This window comes from Neoarius graeffei, chromosome 1 (genome assembly GCF_027579695.1).
Source record: "Neoarius graeffei isolate fNeoGra1 chromosome 1, fNeoGra1.pri, whole genome shotgun sequence".
Lineage (NCBI taxonomy): Eukaryota > Metazoa > Chordata > Actinopteri > Siluriformes > Ariidae > Neoarius > Neoarius graeffei.
The window spans coordinates 4962164-4983346 of NC_083569.1; the positions used below are offsets into that span (position 1 = coordinate 4962164).

General features: G+C 40.8%; 1 protein-coding gene across 1 annotated transcript; it reads left to right on the forward strand.

Annotated features, from left to right (window-relative positions):
- The first annotated feature begins 12909 nt into the window (after positions 1 to 12909).
- On the forward strand, positions 12910 to 19040 carry insig1 (insulin induced gene 1). The gene is made up of 6 exons (XM_060928555.1): positions 12910 to 13229; positions 13313 to 13616; positions 14925 to 15049; positions 15628 to 15794; positions 15943 to 16042; positions 16419 to 19040. The coding sequence occupies exons 2-6, from the start codon at positions 13319 to 13321 to the stop codon at positions 16446 to 16448; spliced, it is 720 nt and encodes a 239-aa protein (XP_060784538.1). The 5' UTR covers positions 12910 to 13229; positions 13313 to 13318; the 3' UTR covers positions 16449 to 19040.
- Positions 19041 to 21183: the final 2143 nt, after the last annotated feature.

Below are 21183 nucleotides of genomic sequence, written 5' to 3' on the forward strand. Positions count from 1 at the left end.
CAGTGATGCTGTAAGATATAAAAGACAATTACAAAAACCAAAACAACAAAGACATTAAAAAAAATCACATAAGACACAACTCGGGCATAAAACACAAAACAACGTAACAAAAGAACTCTTAAAAAGTAACATAAGAATACGCAAATATACGCTAATAAACATTACACCTAAACTTGAATATAAGTAAATACATATACAGTAATACACTACCGTTCAAAAGTTTGGGGTCACTTTGAAATGTCCTTATTTTTGAAAGAAAAGCACTGTTCTTTTCAATGAAGATCACTTTAAACTAATCAGAAATCCACTCTATACATTGCTAATGTGGTAAATGACTATTCTAGCTGCAAATGTCTGGTTTTTGGTGCAATATCTCCATAGGTGTATAGAGGCCCATTTCCAGCAACTCTCACTCCGGTGTTCTAATGGTACAATGTGTTTGCTCATTGCCTCAGAAGGCTAATGGATGATTAGAAAACCCTTGTACAATCATGTTAGCACAGCTGAAAACAGTTGAGCTCTTTAGAGAAGCTATAAAACTGACCTTCCTTTGAGCAGATTGAGTTTCTGGAGCATCACATTTGTGAGGTCGATTAAATGCTCAAAATGGCCAGAAAAATGTCTCGACTATATTTTCTATTCATTTTACAACTTATGGTGGTAAATAAAAGTGTGACTTTTTATGGAAAACAAAAAATTGTCTGGGTGACCCGAAACTTTTGAACGGTAGTGTATATACATACAGCATAAGAATATAATTAGTACATCCTACAAGGGATGTCCCGTAAAAACGAATAATGACAAAGCACCAAATGAATAAAAGGCAAAACTAATGGCTTTGATTTAAAAGAAATATACTATAAGGGATAAAATGTTTCTTTGCCCTGTTGGTTCTTAATCTGGGTAAAAGCAACTTTCTTCCTGATGGTAAAAGAGAATATTCCGAATTTAAAACGTGTTGAATCAAGTGATATTTTCCTGGCCAAAGTTAAAACTTGTGCATCGAAAACAAATGAAAGGGATTCAAAATTAACACCTGCTACTTTGCTGTACGTAGACACAACCTTGTTACGCTTACTTTTGTTTCCAACAGAGAGTGATCCGTACCAATTCTGTATGCCAAAAAAGACATACAAGAGCGAAGTCTTTGTTGGCATTTGGAGTAAATACGTTCTGTGTTACTGTTCCAGTTACAGCGGGGTAGCTGGGGAGGTCCTGGGGTGCCCGTGACTCCCCCCTTTGTTGGACCATACGTTTCTTCAATAGCCGCATAAGAATATTAGAAAAGCGCCCACTGTGATTTTTCTAACTTTTTTTTTTTTAAACTAGATTGTCACATCAGCCTCATTAGGGTTTCCATAACCTTGTACGGACTTCCTGTGGTTTGGGCGCGAAAACCCTAGTTCTGCACAAGTGCAACACGATCACACTAGAAAGCATGGTCAAGCTGCATTGGCTGACTAGGGTAAGATGTTGAGCTGCTATCCATACACTGCCGGATAAAGCTGATTCGGCCTAATCATTGTCCAACATCTCAACAGCTTGCAACATGAGATGAATGAATGATGCAAAGACCGCGTTATTTTCTCAAATGTATTCAATGTGTTTTTTCATTTACAAACCTACGGTTATGTACTCAGGCTGCCAGTCAGTGTGTGACCCCACCTTTGAAAATTCCTAGCTACGCCCCTGAGTTAAGCTTATCATCAATAATTGTTCTGAGATACTTGTATTCAGTCACAGTTTCTACTGGAATATCATTGGTTCAAACTGTGATCTATTTTTTTTTCTAAAGTCAATCACAAGCTCCTTTGTCTTCTTAACGTTGATCTCAATGCAACTGTTGTCCATCGTATTAGCATTTTGAACACTACGCTGGCCAAAATCATTACATACTTGCTTCAGACAGTATGGAGTTGTTCATTTCTCTTGTCCAAAAACTAATTTGCACAATGCAAAAACTGCCTCCAAACCTTGGCATAATGGCAAACTTGCCAGTGCTATGCCATAATCATGGGAGCTGTTTTCAAATTACCGGATTACTATTACATTTTGTTATATTTTTAGAATCATGCTGTCGAGACAGACATAAATATCTGCTTGAAATGTACTTCAAGACTTTTCAGGTTGAAGAGAACGGTCTGTGCAGGATGAAGACTTACTGTATGAAATATCATACTTCACTCTCTGGACAGAATTAAAACTAGCCCTTAGCAACTTATTCTGGGTTTCTGGACCACGATGGACCTGAAGAGGATACAGAAGAGAAAGAGAATATGTGTTTTGGGTGCTGGAGATTCATTTTGAGAACATTCCTTCCATCCTACATTAGACTGTGCAGAGCTTTGGCGTCCCACCTAAGACTTTCCAGAAAAGTGCACTCAAAGCAGAAAAAAGTTGTCAATGTTGTCAATGCTTTTTCAGGGGTTAAGTAACTAATGTATGCTCAAAAGGTCACTAGATGTCACCGAATTCAAGATTCAAGACGTTTATTTGTCATGTACACAATAACAGACGCAGCGGTTATTATTGGGTAATGAAATTCGTATTTTGCAACTGCCTGACCAAACTATGCTTACTAATATAAAAAGAAAAATATATAAAATATGAAAGATGAAATATAAAATATAAAGTGTATATGCAATGCAAAATATAAATTAGAATGAAAATAAATGAAAATAAACATAATTAGAATAAAGAATAGCAAATAACCAATCAATGTGCAGTAGGACAACAATCAAACAATATGCATATGGACAGATAGAATGTGTTGGATGAGGTCATAGACTTATTTGCACTTTCACTGTAGCTTCAAAATCATCATGTCAAAATATGCAGAAGAAGGAGAATTTTCTTAAGAGACAGTGATTGGTCATTGGAAAAAAATGTAATCTGTGATTGATTATCAAGAACAATGGTGATGAGTGGTCGGTCCTTGAGAACAATGGCAGTCAGTGATTGGTCATTTGAAACAACTGTAATCAGTGATTGATTATCAAGAACACCGGTGATCAGTGATTGGTGGTTGAGAACAATTAGGATCAGTGATTGTCAACAACAGTGGTGATCAGTGATTGGTTGTCAAGAACAATGGTGATCAGTGATTGGTCATAGAAAAAATGGTGATCAGTGATTGGTTGTCGAGAACAATGGTGATCAGTGATTGGTTGTCGCGAACTATGGTGATCAGTGATCGTTGAGAACAGTGTTGGTCAGTGATTGGTCATAGAGAACAATTGTAATCAGTGATTGATTTTCAAGAAGAATGGTAATCAGTGATTGGTGGTCGAGAACAATTAGGATCAGTGATTGTCGAAAACAGTGGTGATCAATGATTGATCATAGAGAACAGTGGTGATCAGTGGTTGATCGTAGAGAACAATGGTGATCAGTGATTGGTCATTTGAAACAATTGTAGTCAGTCATTGATTTTTAGGAACAATGGTGACCAATCGAGTTAGAAGTCACCATGAGCATGGGAACATTTGGAACCTCAACTTTGGGCTAGATTTCTATTTTAATGAGAATTCAGCTTTATTACAGTGTTAGCCAAAGCTTGTTTAATTAGCTTACACCCTACATGGTCCTGTAGATAAATTAATTAGCTAATTATAGAAAGGGACGTGTACAAGGGCTTCTTTTAGCAAGGATATTTGCATATGGATTATGATTGATCCTTCATATTAGTTTTTTCCAAACTGTCAGGGGTTTTTTTTGTATGTGACAGACATTTCATTAATTTCCTGTCCCAAAAACTTAATTATGGTTATTGCCTTCTGTTGGCTCACTTCATCATGAATAAAAGAAGATGAATGAAAGCCAGTGACCGAAGCTCTGTCCTACTGTTCAGCGTCAATAAAAACCAACTAGTCTGTTATCGCTTATGTTGCTGTGCAAGATGTCCTGACACACATCAATGACATTTCTGTTCGCTTATTTAAGTTATTGATCCAGGTGAATGCCCTCTAGAGTAAAAATCACTCAGCTGCTCCAAAAGTTATAGTAACCTTAAAGAGTTCCTTACTCAAAAGAAAGTCAGGAAAGGAAGTTAAAAAAAAAACATGATGGAAACTGCACAGTCAGCTGAATCTGTGAAACTATCGTGAGGCTATGTCTGCTGTGAAGATTAAAAATAAAAATAAAAACAGGACATTGTGGTTAGTATCTGTTCCTAAAGGAATAGATGACGGGAAACAATACATTTACATGAATTTAACAATACTCTTGGCAAGCCACGCTTGTACTACTGATCAGTGTTGGGAGTAACACGTTACAAAAGTAATGAATTACTGTAATGCATTGCTTTTTGCGGTAACGCGGTAATGTAAGGCATTACAGAAAAAAAATTGGTAATATTTTACTCGGTACAAATGTCAGTAACGCGCGTTACAATGCGTTTTTAACCTGGAATGAAGTGGTGGGTTTTTTTTCCTTCATACAAATTCGCCAAAATCACCGTGAGATCAGCAGAGGTGAAACGTCCGCGCAAAATGTTTCACTTCCTTTTCCTTTAGGCTAGTCAACGACGATGCCCCTTTTCCACCAAAGCAGTTCCAGGGCTGGTTCGGGGCCAGTGCTTAGTTTGGGACCAGGTTTTCTGTTTCCACTGACAAAGAACTGGCTCTGGGGCCAGAAAAACCGGTTCCAGGCTAGCACCAGCTCTCTGCTGGGCCAGAGGAAAGAACCGCTTACGTCAGTGGGGGGCGGAGTTGTTAAGACCAACAACAATAACAAGACCGCGAAAAATTGCCATTTTTAAGCGACGAGAAGCAGCAGCTGTACAAACACGAAGTCATCCATTATTATTGTTGTTGTTGTTGTTGCTGCTGCTGCTTCCGTGTTGTTTTTGCTTCGATATTCGTGCCAAGGTTTATGCAAACGTAGCGATGTAACTGACGTATACAACGACATAATGACGTGGCTTCCCTTAGCACTGCGAGCTATGGAAAAGCAAACTGGTTCTCAGCTGGCTCGCAAGTACCCCTTTTCCACCAAATCAGTTCCAGGGCTGGTTCGGGGCCAGTGCTGGTGCTGGTTCACAACTCGTTCAACTTGCGAGCCAGCTGAGAACCAGTTTGCTTTTCCATAGCTCGCGGAGCTACGCCATTACGTCGCTGTAAACGTCAGTTACGTCGCTACGTTTGCATAAACCTTGGCGCGAATATCGAAGCAAAAACAACACGGAAGCAGCAGCAGCAACAACAACAACAATAATAATAATGGATGACTTCGCGTTTGTACAGCTGCGGCTTCTCGTCGCTTAAAAGTGGCGATCTTTCGCGGTCTTGTTATTGTTGTTGGTCTTAACAACTCCGCCCCCCCGCTGATGTAAGCGGTTCTTTCCTCTGGCCCAGCAGAGAGTTGGTGCTAGCCTGGAACCGGTTTTTCTGGCCCCAGAGCCAGTTCTTTGTCAGTGGAAACAGAAAACCCGGTTCCAAACTAAGCACTGGCCCCGAACCAGCCCTGGAACTGCTTTGGTGGAAAAGGGGCAAAGTTGAACGAGTTGTGAACCAGCACCAGCACTGGCCCCGAACCAGCCCTGGAACTGATTTGGTGGAGAAGGGGAGAGAGAGAGATGAGTGAACCTGCAGCTGATCTAACGTCGGATAGCACGTTCTCCAGATGGGCATACGCCCATTACTTTAAGTTTGTGAAAAATAAGGATGTGAAGAACATCGTAGTCAAATGCACTTTGTGTGCTAAACCTGAAGAACTGTCCACTTCCCGAAATAGCACCAGTAATTTAACTAAGCATTTACAGAGGTGCCACAGTAACATGAAGTTAGCAAGGAAGCAAGCGGAGGATGAGAGTGGCGATAAAATCACAAAGCAGCCAAAATTAACGTTCTGCCGCTCTGAGATGCTCCTTCAGCCTCAAGAGGTTGTGGCGGAGTATGTTGTTGAAGATATGCTGACAATTTGTTTACATTTTTGTCCTGTATAACTGAGTTTTTTTTTTTTTTTCTGGTCGGAAGTCAGACTAAAGTGATTGAGCTGCCTTTCCTTCGAGGGCTAATATGCCTAAGCACTTCAATATCATTAAAAGCACTTTGATTTTGTTATTTCTAATTCCGTTTTTCGAAATGTGACTGGGTAGCCTCATATAGCTAATAGTCATTGTCTAGCTGTGATTTTAAAAGGCTTGTGTTTTTTTTTTTCAGGCCAGTTTTATTGTAGGCTACGATTTGCCATAATATGTTCATTTTTGTTAAATTTCTGAAATGGAGTCATATCCCTTAGGGCTAATCTTTTTTTTTTTTATGAAGCATAAACTATGCTTAATGCTGTAAACTTGAAAACAATAAAGGCATAGAAATGCTAATTTTGTATCCTGTCATATCTTTAGACATTTCAATACAATACAGTTCAATTAATGTTAATATGAATAGGCCTAAAGTTACAGGATTTCTATCACAATTTGCCAGACTTTCACCTTTTGTCTGTTCTTGCGATGATTGTTCCTTGTATTGTGCCATGAGCCATCACTGTGGCTATTACCGGTATATTCTACTGTTTTTAACCATAAGCCGAGCTCAGTCAGATACCACGTCACCTTCCACTGGATGTGTGATGAGCTCATTGAGCGTCTTGAGCTACATTTAGATTGCCAAATCCATACTGTACTTCCAGTTATTTTGGTGAGAGTAACTTAAAAGTAATGCAACAGTAGTGTAATGCCTTACGTTTTAAATACAGTAATATTGTAATTACTTTAAAATGACAGTAACAAGTAATAAATAATGCAAAACAGTTTTGAAGTAACTTGCCCAACACTGCTACTGATTAGCAATATGCTAACTGCAAAGTAAACAATCACACCTTTTCCTCAGACATTATCAGAATGTCACATAAACTTGTTCCAGTCACTGCATGACAGTGTTATCTACAAAAGTAAGCAAATATATATTTTTAAAAACTCTAGTGGCTGTTTTGATTACGAAACAACTCGACTTGTATCCTCATACGGTAGTTTTTTTGTCATCTTTGTGATGTGTTTCGAAACTTGTCTAGCAATGCCAGTAATGCTAAGTTGTTCCATAAACAGTCCACAAACGGGTTCTGTCTTGTGTTACGTGTCCTGAACTTTCCAGCTGATGTGACCTATTATATCAGGGTCACACATTTTGTGATAACGCTGAACTTGGCAGGTTGGGAAACTTTTCCGACATGGCTTTGTGAGAAAACACAGCAGCTACACATGTTTATTATAGCAGTAAGGTGCGCCATCGAGGTACCTTACTCTCATTTTTAATAATTTATCTCTGACATACACAGTAAAGACCTATACTGTAAGACTTTTTGGTATTATCACACACTCTCTTATATTTTCTTTAAAAAAAAAGTTATGTTTTACCTCACCAGAGGTGGATAAAGTAGCCAACTTCATTACTTAAAGTGCCATTCCACCATTGGATGTATTCTTTGGCATAAAATACAATATATTTTGACAACATATATAAATGGTATCACTAGACAGAGAAATCTTTTAGCTTCAAAATGATATATCAAACATAATTTTTTGACAACGACAAGTATATTAATTTTGCGACCAAAGTCACGTACCCTTTTAATTTCCGCGCATGATGTCATCGGCAGGTTCCCCTTCTTGTGTACCACGTGACGTGTGACGTGGCACATATTATCAGCAATGGCGGATAGAACGCGATAAAAATAATACCAATAAATCTAGCTAACTGAAAGATTAACTCAAAATTTTTCGCAATTTTTTTGGCCCCCATATACGAGGAGAAATGACTCTCTCACTTTGGGGGTTTCCTGGTCTAAAAATAGACCGACACGTGGTACACAAGAAGGGGAACCTGCCGATGACATCACGTTTCATTACCGCGCGGAAATTAAAAGGGTAGGTGACTTTGGTCGCAAAATTAATATACTTGTCATTGTCAAAAAATTTGATATATCATTTTGAAGCTAAAAGATTTCTCTGTCTAGTCATGTTGTCATAAAATATATTGTATTTTATGCCAAAGAATACATCCAATGGTGGAATGGCACTTTAAGTCAGTCAAAGTACAGATCCCACTGGTCAAATGTTACTCCAATACAAGTGAAAGTTGTACAGTACAGTCAATTTTTTACTTAGGTTAAAGTACTGAAGTACTTACGTATTAAAAGTACATTTTCTGTCAACGCATTGTTGTATTATTGCCGCAACACTTACAAAACCTAATGCTGTGACCAAAGACAGAAATGTGAAGTCACAAAATGAACGCGTGCTGTGCCGTCATGGTGGTTTAATGTTAAGCTAGCTAGTCAGTGAAACTCCACCTGACATGCTAGCAAACTCTTTTCAAACTCGAAATCATATTGGGTCGCTAACGCTACTAGAAAAGAAAGATTTCTACATTCTGTTTATTTGGCAAGATTATGCTAAAACATATTTCCGAAAGGACTTCAGATAAGTTAACGTCATTCATCCATTTTTACATGCTAACTAATAGTGTACACGTTAACTAGCTATGTGTAAACGTTAGCCATGGACAAGGCTACGGCAACTTGGCGGGCAAATCCATAGAAAGTCATTTGACTAACCAGACTGCATAGCTACGTTTGCAATGTTTTCGCTAGCTCTAAAAGCACAAACGACTTCGTTGCAAACTTTCTCTTGGAATAAAACGTTTACATCCCTCAATATGCTTCCACAGGTTGGATGGTGAGTTTTTGATGTGGCGAGTTTTCGGCAAACAAAGCAAACGTTTAAAATGAAACGACTCTTCAATCATTTCAGAAAACTGAAATGTGGGTTCGAGGTAAAGCCATGAGCGCGTGCATTCCCCAGAAGAACCGCCTCCTTCTGTTCCGCCATCAACTGATCGTGTTCAAATAACGCTGTTGAGAAATAATTGAACTTGAGTTTATACAGTTTATGGACGTGACTATAGCGATTAGTGATCGGCTGTTTCAGTGCGACATGTGAAAAAAACAGCCACGTTTTAGAAAAGAAAAAAACATCCACTTTCAAAGCCGTTTCATTGTAATGAGTAACGAGGACCTTGATAGAAATGTAGTGGAGTGAAAAGTACGATATTTGTCTTTCAAATGTAGTGAAGTGGGGTGGCACGGTGGTCTAGTGGTTAGCACTGTTGCCTCACAGCAAGAAGGTCCTGGGTTCAAGCCCAGTGGCTCGATAGAAACTCCACTTTCTGTGTGGAGTTTGCATGCTGTCCATGTGGGTTTCCCCCACCGTCCAAAGGCATGCAGGTTAGGCTAATTGGTGGCTCTAAATTGACCGTAGGTGTGAATGGTTATCTGTGTTAGCCCTGTGATAACCTGGCGATTTGTCCAGGGTGTACCCCGCCATAGTCCCATAGTCAGCTGGGATAGGCTCCAGCTTGCCCGCGACCCTGTAAGACAGGATAAGCGGCTACAGATAATGGATGGATGGATGGATAATAATAATAATAATAGGTGGCACTGTTGCCTTACAGCAAGAAGGTCCTGGGTTCAAGCCCAGCAGCTCGATAGAAACTCCACTTTCTGTGTGGAGTTTGCATGTTGTCCACGTGGGTTTCCCCCACCATCCAAAGGCATGCAGGTTAGGCTAATTGGTGGCTCTAAATTGACCGTAGGTGTGAATGGTTGTCTGTGTCAGCCCTGTGATGACCTGGCGACTTGTCCAGGGTGTACCCCATCTCTTGCCCATAGTCAGCTGGGATAGGCTCCAGTTTGCCTGCAACCCTGTAGGACAGGATAAGAAGCTACAGATAATGGATGGATGGATGGATGGATGGATAATAATAATAATAATAATAGGTGGCACTGTTGCCTTACAGCAAGAAGGTCCTGGGTTCAAGCCCAGCAACTCAATAGAAACTCCACTTTCTGTGTGGAGTTTGCATGTTGTCCACGTGGGTTTCCCCCACCGTCCAAAGGCATGCAGGTTAGGCTAATTGGTGGCTCTAAATTGACCGTAGGTGTGAATGGTTGTCTGTGTCAGCCCTGTGATGACCTGGCGACTTGTCCAGGGTGTACCCCATCTCTCGCCCATAGTCAGCTGGGATAGGCTCCAGTTTGCCTGCAACCCTGTAGGACAGGATAAGAAGCTACAGATAATGGATGGATGGACGGATGGATAATAATAATAATAATAATAATTGGTGGCACGGTGGTGTAGTGGTTAGCACTGTTGCCTTACAGCAAGAAGGTCCTGGGTTCAAGCCCAGCAGCTCGATAGAAACTCCACTTTCTGTGTGGAGTTTGCATGCTGTCCACATGGGTTTCCCCCACCGTCCAAAGGCATGCAGGTTAGGCTAATTGGTGGCTCTAAATTGACCGTAGATGTGAATGGTTATCTGTGTCAACCCTGTGAGGACCTGGCGACTTGTCCAGGGTGTACCCCGTCTCTCGCCCATAGTCAGCTGGGATAGGATCCAGCTTGCCCGCGACCCTGTAGGACAGGATAAGCGGCTACAGATAATGGATGGATGGACAGATGGATAATAATAATAATAATAATAATAATAGGTGGCACGGTGGTGTAGTGGTTAGCACTGTTGCCTTACAGCAAGAAGGCTCTGGGTTTGAGCCCAGTGGCTCGATAGAAACTCCACTTTCTGTGTGGAGTTTGCATTGCTGTCCACGTGGGTTTCCCCCACTGTCCAAAGGCATGCAGGTTAGGTTAATTGGTGGCTCTAAATTGACCGTAGATGTGAATGGTTGTCTGTGTCTATGTGTTAGCCCTGCTATAACCTGGCGACTTGTCCAGGGTGTACCCCGCCATAGTCAGCTGGGATAGGCTCCAGCTTGCCCGCGACCCTGTAAGACAGGATAAGCGGCTACAGATAATGGATGGATGGATGGATAATAATAATAATAGGTGGCACTGTTGCCTTACAGCAAGAAGGTCCTGGGTTCAAGCCCAGCAGCTCGATAGAAACTCCACTTTCTGTGTGGAGTTTGCATGTTGTCCACGTGGGTTTCCCCCACCGTCCAAAGGCATGCAGGTTAGGCTAATTGGTGGCTCTAAATTGACCGTAGATGTGAATGGTTGTCTGTGTCAGCCCTGTGATGACCTGGCGACTTGTCCAGGGTGTACCCCGTCTCTCGCCCATAGTCAGCTGGGATAGGATCCAGTTTGCCTGCAACCCTGTAGGACAGGATAAGCAGCTACAGATAATGGATGGATGGACGGATGGATAATAATAATAATAGGTGGCACGGTGGTGTAGTGGTTAGCACTGTTGCCTTACAGCAAGAAGGTCCTGGGTTCAAGCCCAGCAGCTCGATAGAAACTCCACTTTCTGTGTGGAGTTTGCATGCTGTCCACATGGGTTTCCCCCACCGTCCAAAGGCATGCAGGTTAGGCTAATTGGTGGCTCTAAATTGACCGTAGATGTGAATGGTTATCTGTGTCAACCCTGTGATGACCTGGCGACTTGTCCAGGGTGTACCCCGTCTCTCGCCCATAGTCAGCTGGGATAGGATCCAGCTTGCCCGCGACCCTGTAGGACAGGATAAGTGGCTACAGATAATGGATGGATGGACGGATGGATAATAATAATAATAATAATAGATGGCACGGTGGTGTAGTGGTTAGCACTGTTGCCTTACAGCAAGAAGGCTCTGGGTTCGAGCCCAGCGATTCGATAGAAACTCCACTTTTTGTGTGGAGTTTGCATGTTGTCCACGTGGGTTTCCCCCACCGTCCAAAGGCATGCAGGTTAGGCTAATTGTGGCTCTAAACTGACCGTAGGTGTGAATGGTTATCTGTGTTAGCCCTGTGATAACCTGGCGACTTGTCCAGGGTGTACCCCGTCTCTCGCCCATAGTCAGCTGGGATAGGCTCCAGTTTGCCCGCGACCCTGTAGGACAGGATAAGTGGCTACAGATAATGGATGGATGGATGGATGGATAATAATAATAATAATAGGTGGCACGGTGGTGTAGTGGTTAGCACTGTTGCCTTACAGCAAGAAGGCTCTGGGTTCGAGCCCAGCGGCTCGATAGAAACTCCACTTTCTGTGTGGAGTTTGCATGCTGTCCACATGGGTTTCCCCCACCGTCCAAAGGCATGCAGGTTAGGCTAATTGGTGGCTCTAAATTGACCGTAGATGTGAATGGTTGTCTGTGTCTATGTGTTAGCCCTGTGATAACCTGGCGACTTGTCCAGGGTGTACCCCGCCATAGTCAGCTGGGATAGGCTCCAGCTTGCCCGCGACCCTGTAGGACAGGATAAGCGGCTACAGATAATGGATGGATGGATGGATAATAATAATCATTGGTGGCACGGTGGTGTAGTGGTTAGCACTGTTGCCTTACAGCAAGAAGGTCCTGGGTTCGAGCCCAGCGGCTCGATAGAAACTCCACTTTCTGTGTGGAGTTTGCATGTTGTCCACGTGGGTTTCCCCCACCGTCCAAAGGCATGCAGGTTAGGCTAATTGGTGGCTCTAAATTGACCGTAGATGTGAATGGTTGTCTGTGTCAGCCCTGTGATGACCTGGCGACTTGTCCAGGGTGTACCCCGTCTCTCGCCCATAGTCAGCTGGGATAGGCTCCAGTTTGCCTGCGACCCTAGGACAGGATAAAGCGGCTACAGATAATGGATGGATGGAGTTACTTTCCATCCACACAACATTCTCTCTTAAAATAACCTCACATTTGGAAGAACACTGAAGTAAAACTAAGAAATGTGAGTGTTTTTGTGTACGTGTTTATAAGAACAGGTTGTTTCTTTAGCCAGTAGGTTACACAAGGTTAAACTATCTGAAGTTTTTTTTTTTTTAACGTTTTGCACAGCATCTCTGTTCGTCGTGCAGGAAATAGGTGGCGTGTGGTGACGTCGTATGCGCTTCTGCATTCTGATTGGTCCTGCGCGACTCACCAGACATCACCGCGTGCTTGAAAGGGTTGTCGTCGTGTTGCCAGATTGGGAAAAGTATAAAATATTGCTGTCTATCTAAGACATCTGAAATAAGTTTAGAAATTTTTTTATTTTTTACAGTAGACTTAAACAGACACTGAAACAGACACTTGTTTATTGATCACGTGACAATGAAAAATCGTTTTCGGAGGAGTGATTGAGACGCGATCTGGCAACCCTGATGTGGTATGAAAGTCTGGACTGGAGGAAAGAAGGCAAACATTTGAGATGATGATGTGAGCACATGGAGAGGAAATAAATCAGCTCGAACATCAGTCTGGCTAAGGTGGACACACGTCTGGATCTTTTTTTTTTTTTTAGACAGAACAGACGGCTTGTCATCATCAAGGTACTGTCCTGAAACTTAGTTCGTCTGAAAAGAGCGTTTTTGTTATTTTATTTCTTTGTAATCGCAGTGTTTTGTCTCTCCAGTGCCAAATGCCGAGACTAGAAGTTCGCTGTTGGAGCTGCAGCGGCGTTAAAGCGAAAGATTTGACACATTTGTTGCTCTGGATGGCGTCGAAAACGGGTGAAATGATGTCCATGGTGACTTCAGTGCTGCTCCATGTCCGCTCTGCTCATTTAATCCGGCGTGGACTCGTTTTATTCGCGGTCGGTGTGTTTTTAGCGCTGGTGCTGTATTTCCTGCAGATCCAGCGGAAGGACGCTGATGAAGTGCTGGATACTTTGTTTTCTTCAGCCTGGTGGATTCCTCTGTGCTGCGGAACAGCTGCTGGTGCGTTTTCATTAATTCAGAATCATTTATTAGCTAAAATAGTTTGTGTTTGTGCTGCTAATTAATTCAGTTTGTTTTTTGTTTTGTTTTTAACGCTGAGCTCTGACTGTGAGGCGAAAAGAGTGCGCGTGCGTCTCTGTCTCTCTCTGATTGGCTCGTCCGAAAACGGATGAGCGGCGCAAACGCACGCTATTGGCTGATGACTCGAACACGCCATTTAACGACAAAGGGAAACACGGAAGTGTGAGGTGTAGATTCTAAGCGATACGTCACTAAACCACGCCCACATCCCTATTTACCTCAGGCAGAGACATTTTTCTCTCAAGCTTAAAATAAACTTAAAATAAATATTTCTTGTTTTTTTTTTGTTGTTGTTTGACGTACAGTTTTTGTTTTTTCTATGAAATATATATATATAACTCCTTTCACACTACCATTTGGTCATACACAATTTCCTTATTTTAATTTTTTTTTTTTTTTTAAATAAAGGCTGAAATGTCTTACTAAAACATGCTAGTCTAAACTAATTTCCAACCTTCATCCTCAGTTAAAATCTAAACTGGTTTTGATTTAACGTTCTGCTTATATTTAAAAACGTTAATATATATTTTTCTTTTAAAATGGTACAAATGAAGCCCTTTTCTATGAGCAAGGGTGCACAAACTTTTGCCTCGTAGTGCACATCGCTCTTGAAATAAAACCCCAGATGTTTTATTTATTTGTTCCATCGCAAATTCAGTTACGATACATTTATAATGCGTAATAACGCAAAATGCTTTAACAAACTCTTAATCGTTAAAAATTTCGTCCCCGGAAGCGGAAAATAAATCCAAAACCAGCAGTGTATTCTTGTTACTGTAATATCAGAAGCTCATAATAACCTTATGAGTAGTATTGAATTTTCTGGCATCTTGTTGGTGTAACCATGGCAACACGTGGCATGTGGATCGATATCCTTATGAAAACATATATTTGTCAGCTGAAACAAGCTAAAAAATTAAAAGGAAAGTGATTTTCATTATTCACAAAGCATCTTTGTAAACCGTAATTCGTTCTTCCTTTCTATGGTTTTTCATCTTAAGTGCTTTCAGTTAAAAACTCTTAGCTAGCTAAAAAAAATAGCTAAATAAACAGCTAATATTCATTATGAATGAAACAGTAGAACGATTTTAAAGGAAAGCTTTAACCGAAATACCGACGATGCTCGCTATCAATTGATCCCCAGCACTGATTAGCTTGGCAGCTTTATTGAATTAATTGCACATCGTAACTGATTTGTGCTAACGTTTTGGCGTTTTGTTTCTGCAGCCGTGGTTGGTTTGTTGTACCCGTATCTGGACAGCCATCTTGGAGAGCCGCACAAGTTTAAGCGCGAGTGGGCGAGTGTCATGCGCTGCATCGCCGTGTTCGTGGGCATCAACCACGCCAGTGCCGTATCCTTACCAAACCCCACCCACTGAGCCAACACTCGCAAAAATATCTGAAAGCCAACATGTGCAAAAGCACAAGTCAGCATTCTTTTTAAGTGAAGATCCTGAAGGAATTTTTTTTTTTCCCCCAAACTCCACCATATAGCTATAATTTTAATTTTGAGTGATGTTATTTACCTTTCAATTTGGGTTAATACTTTTAATTTATATATAAAAAGTTCTTAACTTTTTTTTTTATTGATTAACACTTGCTTTATATATTTTTGTCTTATGACTCATTTAATTTTTCATTTTGTCACTTATTCATTGATAAATGTATCTAATGTAATCTTTTTGTTTGTTTTTACTACTCTTTACTGTAGATTTGACTTTTTCTTAAGGTCTCTTTTTTAAAATATATTATATTTCCTTCGCCATTTTAACTTTTAACCTTTTTAGTTAGGTTTTTTCCCCTACTTTGATTTCTTTTTTTCCCCTCATGTTTTTTAAGAACTTTTTCCATTGTGATATTTTTTTTTTTTTCCCAAATCCATCCTGTTTTCTTGTACTTCACTTGTCCTTAACTCGGCGCTGTTTCTCAGAAGCTGGACTTTGTGAATAACGTGCAGCTGTGTCTCACTCTGGCTGCTCTGTCTCTGGGTCTGTGGTGGACATTTGATCGCTCGAGGAGTGGATTCGGTTTGGGCCTTACCACAGCGTTTTTCGCCACGCTCATCACCCAGCTGTTGGTCTACAACGGCGTCTACCAGTACGTCATCAATAACAATCTCACAGTAACGCTGGGGGGGAGTGGCTAACAGTGTATTCACTTCAGATGTAGCCTGTAGTTTTGTTTTTTTTTTAAACTAAACTCACCTTTACTCGGTGCTAAACCGCATGTCTGGCCTCTTTGTCAGGTTTCCATCTCCGCAGTTGGGCTACGTTCGCTCCTGGCTGCCCTGCATCTTCTTCTCTGGAGGAGTGACGGTGGGGAATATCGGCAGGCAGCTAGCTATGGTTAGACTTCTCTTTTATGTTGCGATGTTTGTTTGTTTTTCTGTCTTTTTGCTAGTTTTATGCACCAAGAGCTTATTAAAGCAGCTAGTCTTGCTTCGGTAGCTATTATTAGTATGATAACTGATGCCCAAGCCTTGTGTCTCAAATCCATCCTCAGAAAATGGAGAAATTTTGCTTTAGATGTTTGACTTTAAACCTAATGTCTACTTTATTGGCCGCTTTTTTTAAGCAATTTTGCTGATAATCATCTCAGCTTGTTGCTAAATAATCCGACGCTTAAATCGTAAGCCGTGCTAAATTGTTCCAAGGTTCCTCATTTCCTGTCTTTTTTTTTTTTTTTCTGATTATCTGATCCTTTTCTGTTTTGTCTCCTCAGGGTACGAACGAGAAACCTCACCACGACTAGGGACCCTAAACACCACGGCGAGGAGGAATGAGACGCTTCCCGTGGCATTTTTTTTTCCCCCCCTCCTAATCTCTCATTCGTGTCAATGAGGGAGAAGGAAGGAAGGAAGGCGGACTGCGTGTGCCCTACGGACGCGAGGCAAACCAGAACTCTGCATTAACGTCACCGTTTGAGTGTTCGTGATGGCGTGGGAAACTTATGGAGTGAACTTCCTGTCGAAAAGTAGCTGTACATGAGAGCAGGTCATTTTATTTTATAAATCCAGAGTCCGATTTGGAAATCTGTAATGTTACTTTTTTTTTTAAAGGTAAGCCCCGCCCCCTCACTATAATAGCGCTGTCTATTTATCTATGTGGCTCTTCCATCTTATATCTCCAGAACAAACACCTGGCTCCGCCCCCTTAAAATGTTACAATCTGGAGTTTTCCACTCCAGAAAAGTTACTTCTGATTCGTAACGAGGCTTTGCGTCTGTCACATGACGTCTGGTGATGGATTTGCAATTGGTAAGCTCATGACCTCGACATTGCAGTTACTTTCTAAAAGAGCTCCATAGAGTTACATAGCACAGCTGGGTCCAGTTGTTCACTTTTTCTTCAACAGTGTGTGAGTGAGATGCTGCAGATCTTAATATCTAGACTGACTCTGAAAGAGAGAGAGGATTGTGTGTGAGAGATGGTGGCCAAAAACGTGCTTCATTATTATTATTATTTTTTTTTTTTTGACTTTATGCTGGAAAACGACGCTAAACAAAAAGGGAAAAGTTTCAAGGCTGCACAAAAATGTCCGCCATCCAAACAGGAGGGTTAAACGTTTGCTGATAGTTATTGCTCTTAATAAACATTTTATTAATAGTGTTACTTTAGTGAGACTCGTTTGCCAAATGAAATATTCTCTTATTATTCATTTCGTTATCTCTAGCCGCTTTATCCTGTTCTACAGGGTCGCAGGCAAGTTGGAGCCTATTATTGTTATTATTTAACGGCTCGTCATAAGGAACGGGTTTTGATGCCAGGTTAATTCATATAGGCCTTTAGGTATGTATTGATTTATCAAAGATGCGATATATCGTGATGTTCAACATGAAACCTGTTCACAGGCTTACGACGGATACACCAAGGTTTTAAAAAAAAGTTACGTGTTTTAATATCACAATAGCACTCGTGTATTTAAAAAATAACAAAACCCACACACAAGGTCTTTTTTTTTCTTTTTTTAACTGCAGCCTTGAAGATTTTGCAATCTGTGATTGCATTTTGTATTATAGAACGAGTGCTTTTGTCACTTTTTTCCTTTTCCTGTTTGTTCATTGTATTGTCTTTTGCTCATGTGTAACTTTTTTTTTTTTTTTAAATTAATCACACAAAAATGTGCTGTATTTTCCAGAATGTGAGTTCAAATTCACATCTCAACTTTCCAGCCAAAAGTCCGAGGCACGTCTAAACTAAGCTTTCGACCAAAAATGGCTTTTTTTTTTTTTTAATAAATTTAAAAAAACACGGTAAGCATTAAGCCATGATAAATGAAACAAAGTCGATATTTGGTGTGAGACGAAATTCCCTTTGCTTTAGTCTCGGGTCCAGTGAGTGCCATTTTATAAGGAAATGAGCTGTAGGTTTTCCTGAGCATCTTCCAGAACCAGCGTCTGGACACTTTGACTGTCACACTCGCATCTTCATTTTGCACAAGTAGCCTTCATTATGTTTTTTTGTTTGTTTGTTTTTTTAATCTGAAAAGTGCTTTCTTATGGAATATACTGCTCAGATGTATTACAAACATTTTTTCCTGTAACATTTCATTTTGTGCTGGACGTTTGGAACTCTAAAATGCTTTTGTAATGCTGTCGAAATCATAAAATGGAAATCTAAAAGCTTGGATTATAAAAAAAGCAAGATATAAAATTGCTGGCAAGACTTCGCAAAAATTCAAGTGCAAGCAGCCGTTCTAAGGACTGTAAAGTATTTCCTCAATTCGATTTACATCATTTTGACCAGGTTTGACATAATACCCGACGCTCCTCCTCGGCCAACCAGAAAAGTATTTTCATTGTCTTTGTGATATATTAAAAAAAAAAAGCACACACACATATCTATAAGAAGGAATTTATAAAGTTGCACCTAATAATATTCTGGAAAATGCAGCAATTTTAGGACCTTGAGCAAAGATTTTAAGTGCAATCAGTTCTAACGAACCTTGATATTTATTTTGATGTTTTTGTTTCGTAAAGGATCGTATGCAGTACGAAGAAGCAATAACTCTTGTTCGGAATGAGTTTACGTTCACGCACAAACTGATTTTAACGACACCAATGACCACTTCTACTGTTCTGAATAAAAAGTGTGTATTGTTATACTTTTTTGTCCTGTTGTGTAGGATTGTGGAGGTGTGTGTGTGCGGAATCGGCTGAAAGAGTTTTAAAAAAAAAAAATTAGCGTGACTCGCTAACAGGACTTCAGTTCAGGGAAACGATGAAGATTCAAAGTGAATGAAGGCTTTATTTTATTTAAGGAATGAGGTGGTTTTGTTTTTTTTTATGATTGTAGTTGCATGATTTCTACTACATTGTCTACAAAATAAAGTGAAGTTGAAAGTGTTGATGTTCATTATGAATTCTTTATTGACAATTAAAGATGCTCCGCCCATGATCGTCTCTGACTGGATGAAACAACATGGTCACGTCGGAGTTGGACAACTGACACAAAGATTATGCGGTTTTTTTTAAGTATTTACACTGTTAAAGTATTATTTCTCATGTTGTTGATCGTCTCAGAATCGTTCGGTTGCTATCACAATTAGCGGAATGTCGAAGGAGGAAAAAATTCATTCTGTAGTTGGGAACACTCTAAAAATAAAGGTGCTTCAGTGGTTCTTCAAATCTCTGGATGGTTCAATGGAGAGTCAAAACTCTGTGATGAACCATTACATTATGCGAAAGGTTCTTCACATTGGAAATGGTTCTTCAGATCCTGGCATTCTCTTATCATTTGCTGGTCAATGCACATAGGCTATGTTTACACAAATCTGTCTTCACTGCTCAAACAAATGGTTTAAATGGTTCTTTAAAGAACTGTTGCATGAACGGTTCTTTGAAGCCCTGAAAAAGGTTCTTCTATGGCATCGCCCTGAAGAACCAGTACTGGCCCTGTTATTTATTAGAGTGAACTCTGCTTTGCCTTGAGTTGCATCACACCACCCTCTTGATTGTTGTTGGGGTTTTTTTTTAAGTGTTTGTTTTTCAAATGAGCTGCCATCTTGGATGAATCAAGTCATCTCAAGTGACTTTTCTTCTCATGTTGTTGTGCTGCTTGTCACAAGATGGCAGCATTTCTTCTCTCCAGCCCACAGAGCGCCGGCGTCTCCAAGGTCCTGAACCATCAGGGATTATGGAACAACCCGCAAGCAGATGTATGAGGAATCCCCAATTCTCAGATTAGCATGACCTAGCTTGCGCTAGTGACACAAATCCAAAAAGACTGTGTATTTTCCCGAACCCTGGTCCTGGAGAACCCCTCTGCCACCTGTTCAAAAGCTCTCCAGGAGCAGATTTTGGTGAAACTTGTGCGATGAAGGTTCTATAAAATGGCTCCTGTGCTGTAGATGGCGCTGTGGTCAGCTGCGTGATGTTCTTTATGAGCAGGCCTTCGAAAGACAAGTTTGAATTGTTCATTCGGGGTGTGTTCTGATTGCGCAGACAGGTGGGGAACCGGGCGTGAGGCTGCACAAAAGTGTCCAGCTTTTCCTCGCTCTTTTTTCCTTCCTGAGAAAGTTGCGCTGGTCTTTTGTGCGCCGCCAGTCGAGCGGAACGTCCTTGCCCTGTCCGCAGCTGCTTCCTGCTTTGTGAGGACGAAACAAACCCAACATCTCACACACACACACTGATCCTTTATCCCTGACACACACACACCCCAGATTCTCCCTGCACTTCAGCTTGGATTTAAATGATCCCAGGACAGGACAAAGACCGACAGGTCAGAGGTCAGATGTCAGAAAGACATGTACCTGTACTTGACACTTGGAACAAAACTCAAATCTTCTGATTGCTACTTAATTTGTAGCTTATATCATGAATTCATATCAGCTACGCTTTCAGAACTACAAGTACCAAAGTATTCGTATGTTTCCTCGTTGCTGATTTCTGGTCATCATTTCGAACTTTAGAAACAATGTGATTCAACTGTTAAAGCTTTAACCTCCTAAGACCCAAGCTGTTTTTTTTACATGCATTTTTTATTTCTTTTTGCTATTTGGGCTTATTAGAACCTGATTAGAATAAAAACTAAGCATCATCTTTGATAAGATGTACTTTTTGAGAAAAAGTATGTCCACATATGTGGATTCTTGTTCTGAATTTCTAAAAAGTGCTGTCCACGTATGTGACCGCTAGGCCCTAGGACAGGGGTCTTCAATCCTATCCGCAAAGGGCCGGTGTAGCTGCAGGCTTTCATTACAGCCAAATTGGAGGCTCACTTGATTGTTGACTGGAGACGAGGGTGAAATGATTAAACAAGTGAAATCAGGTGTAGCTCCTGCTTGGTTGGAATGAAAGCCTGCAGCCACACTGGCCCTTTGTGGATAGGATTGAAGACCCCTGCCCTAGGAGGTTAAAAGAGACAGTATTTTCACCTTGTCGGGTCAAGGGTCAAAACTGGGCCTCTTGATCCAGACTGGTACCTTAATCCACTATTTATTGAATGTGTTTCCCAGTTTATTTTTTGAAATGACTATGTGTGTGCTGA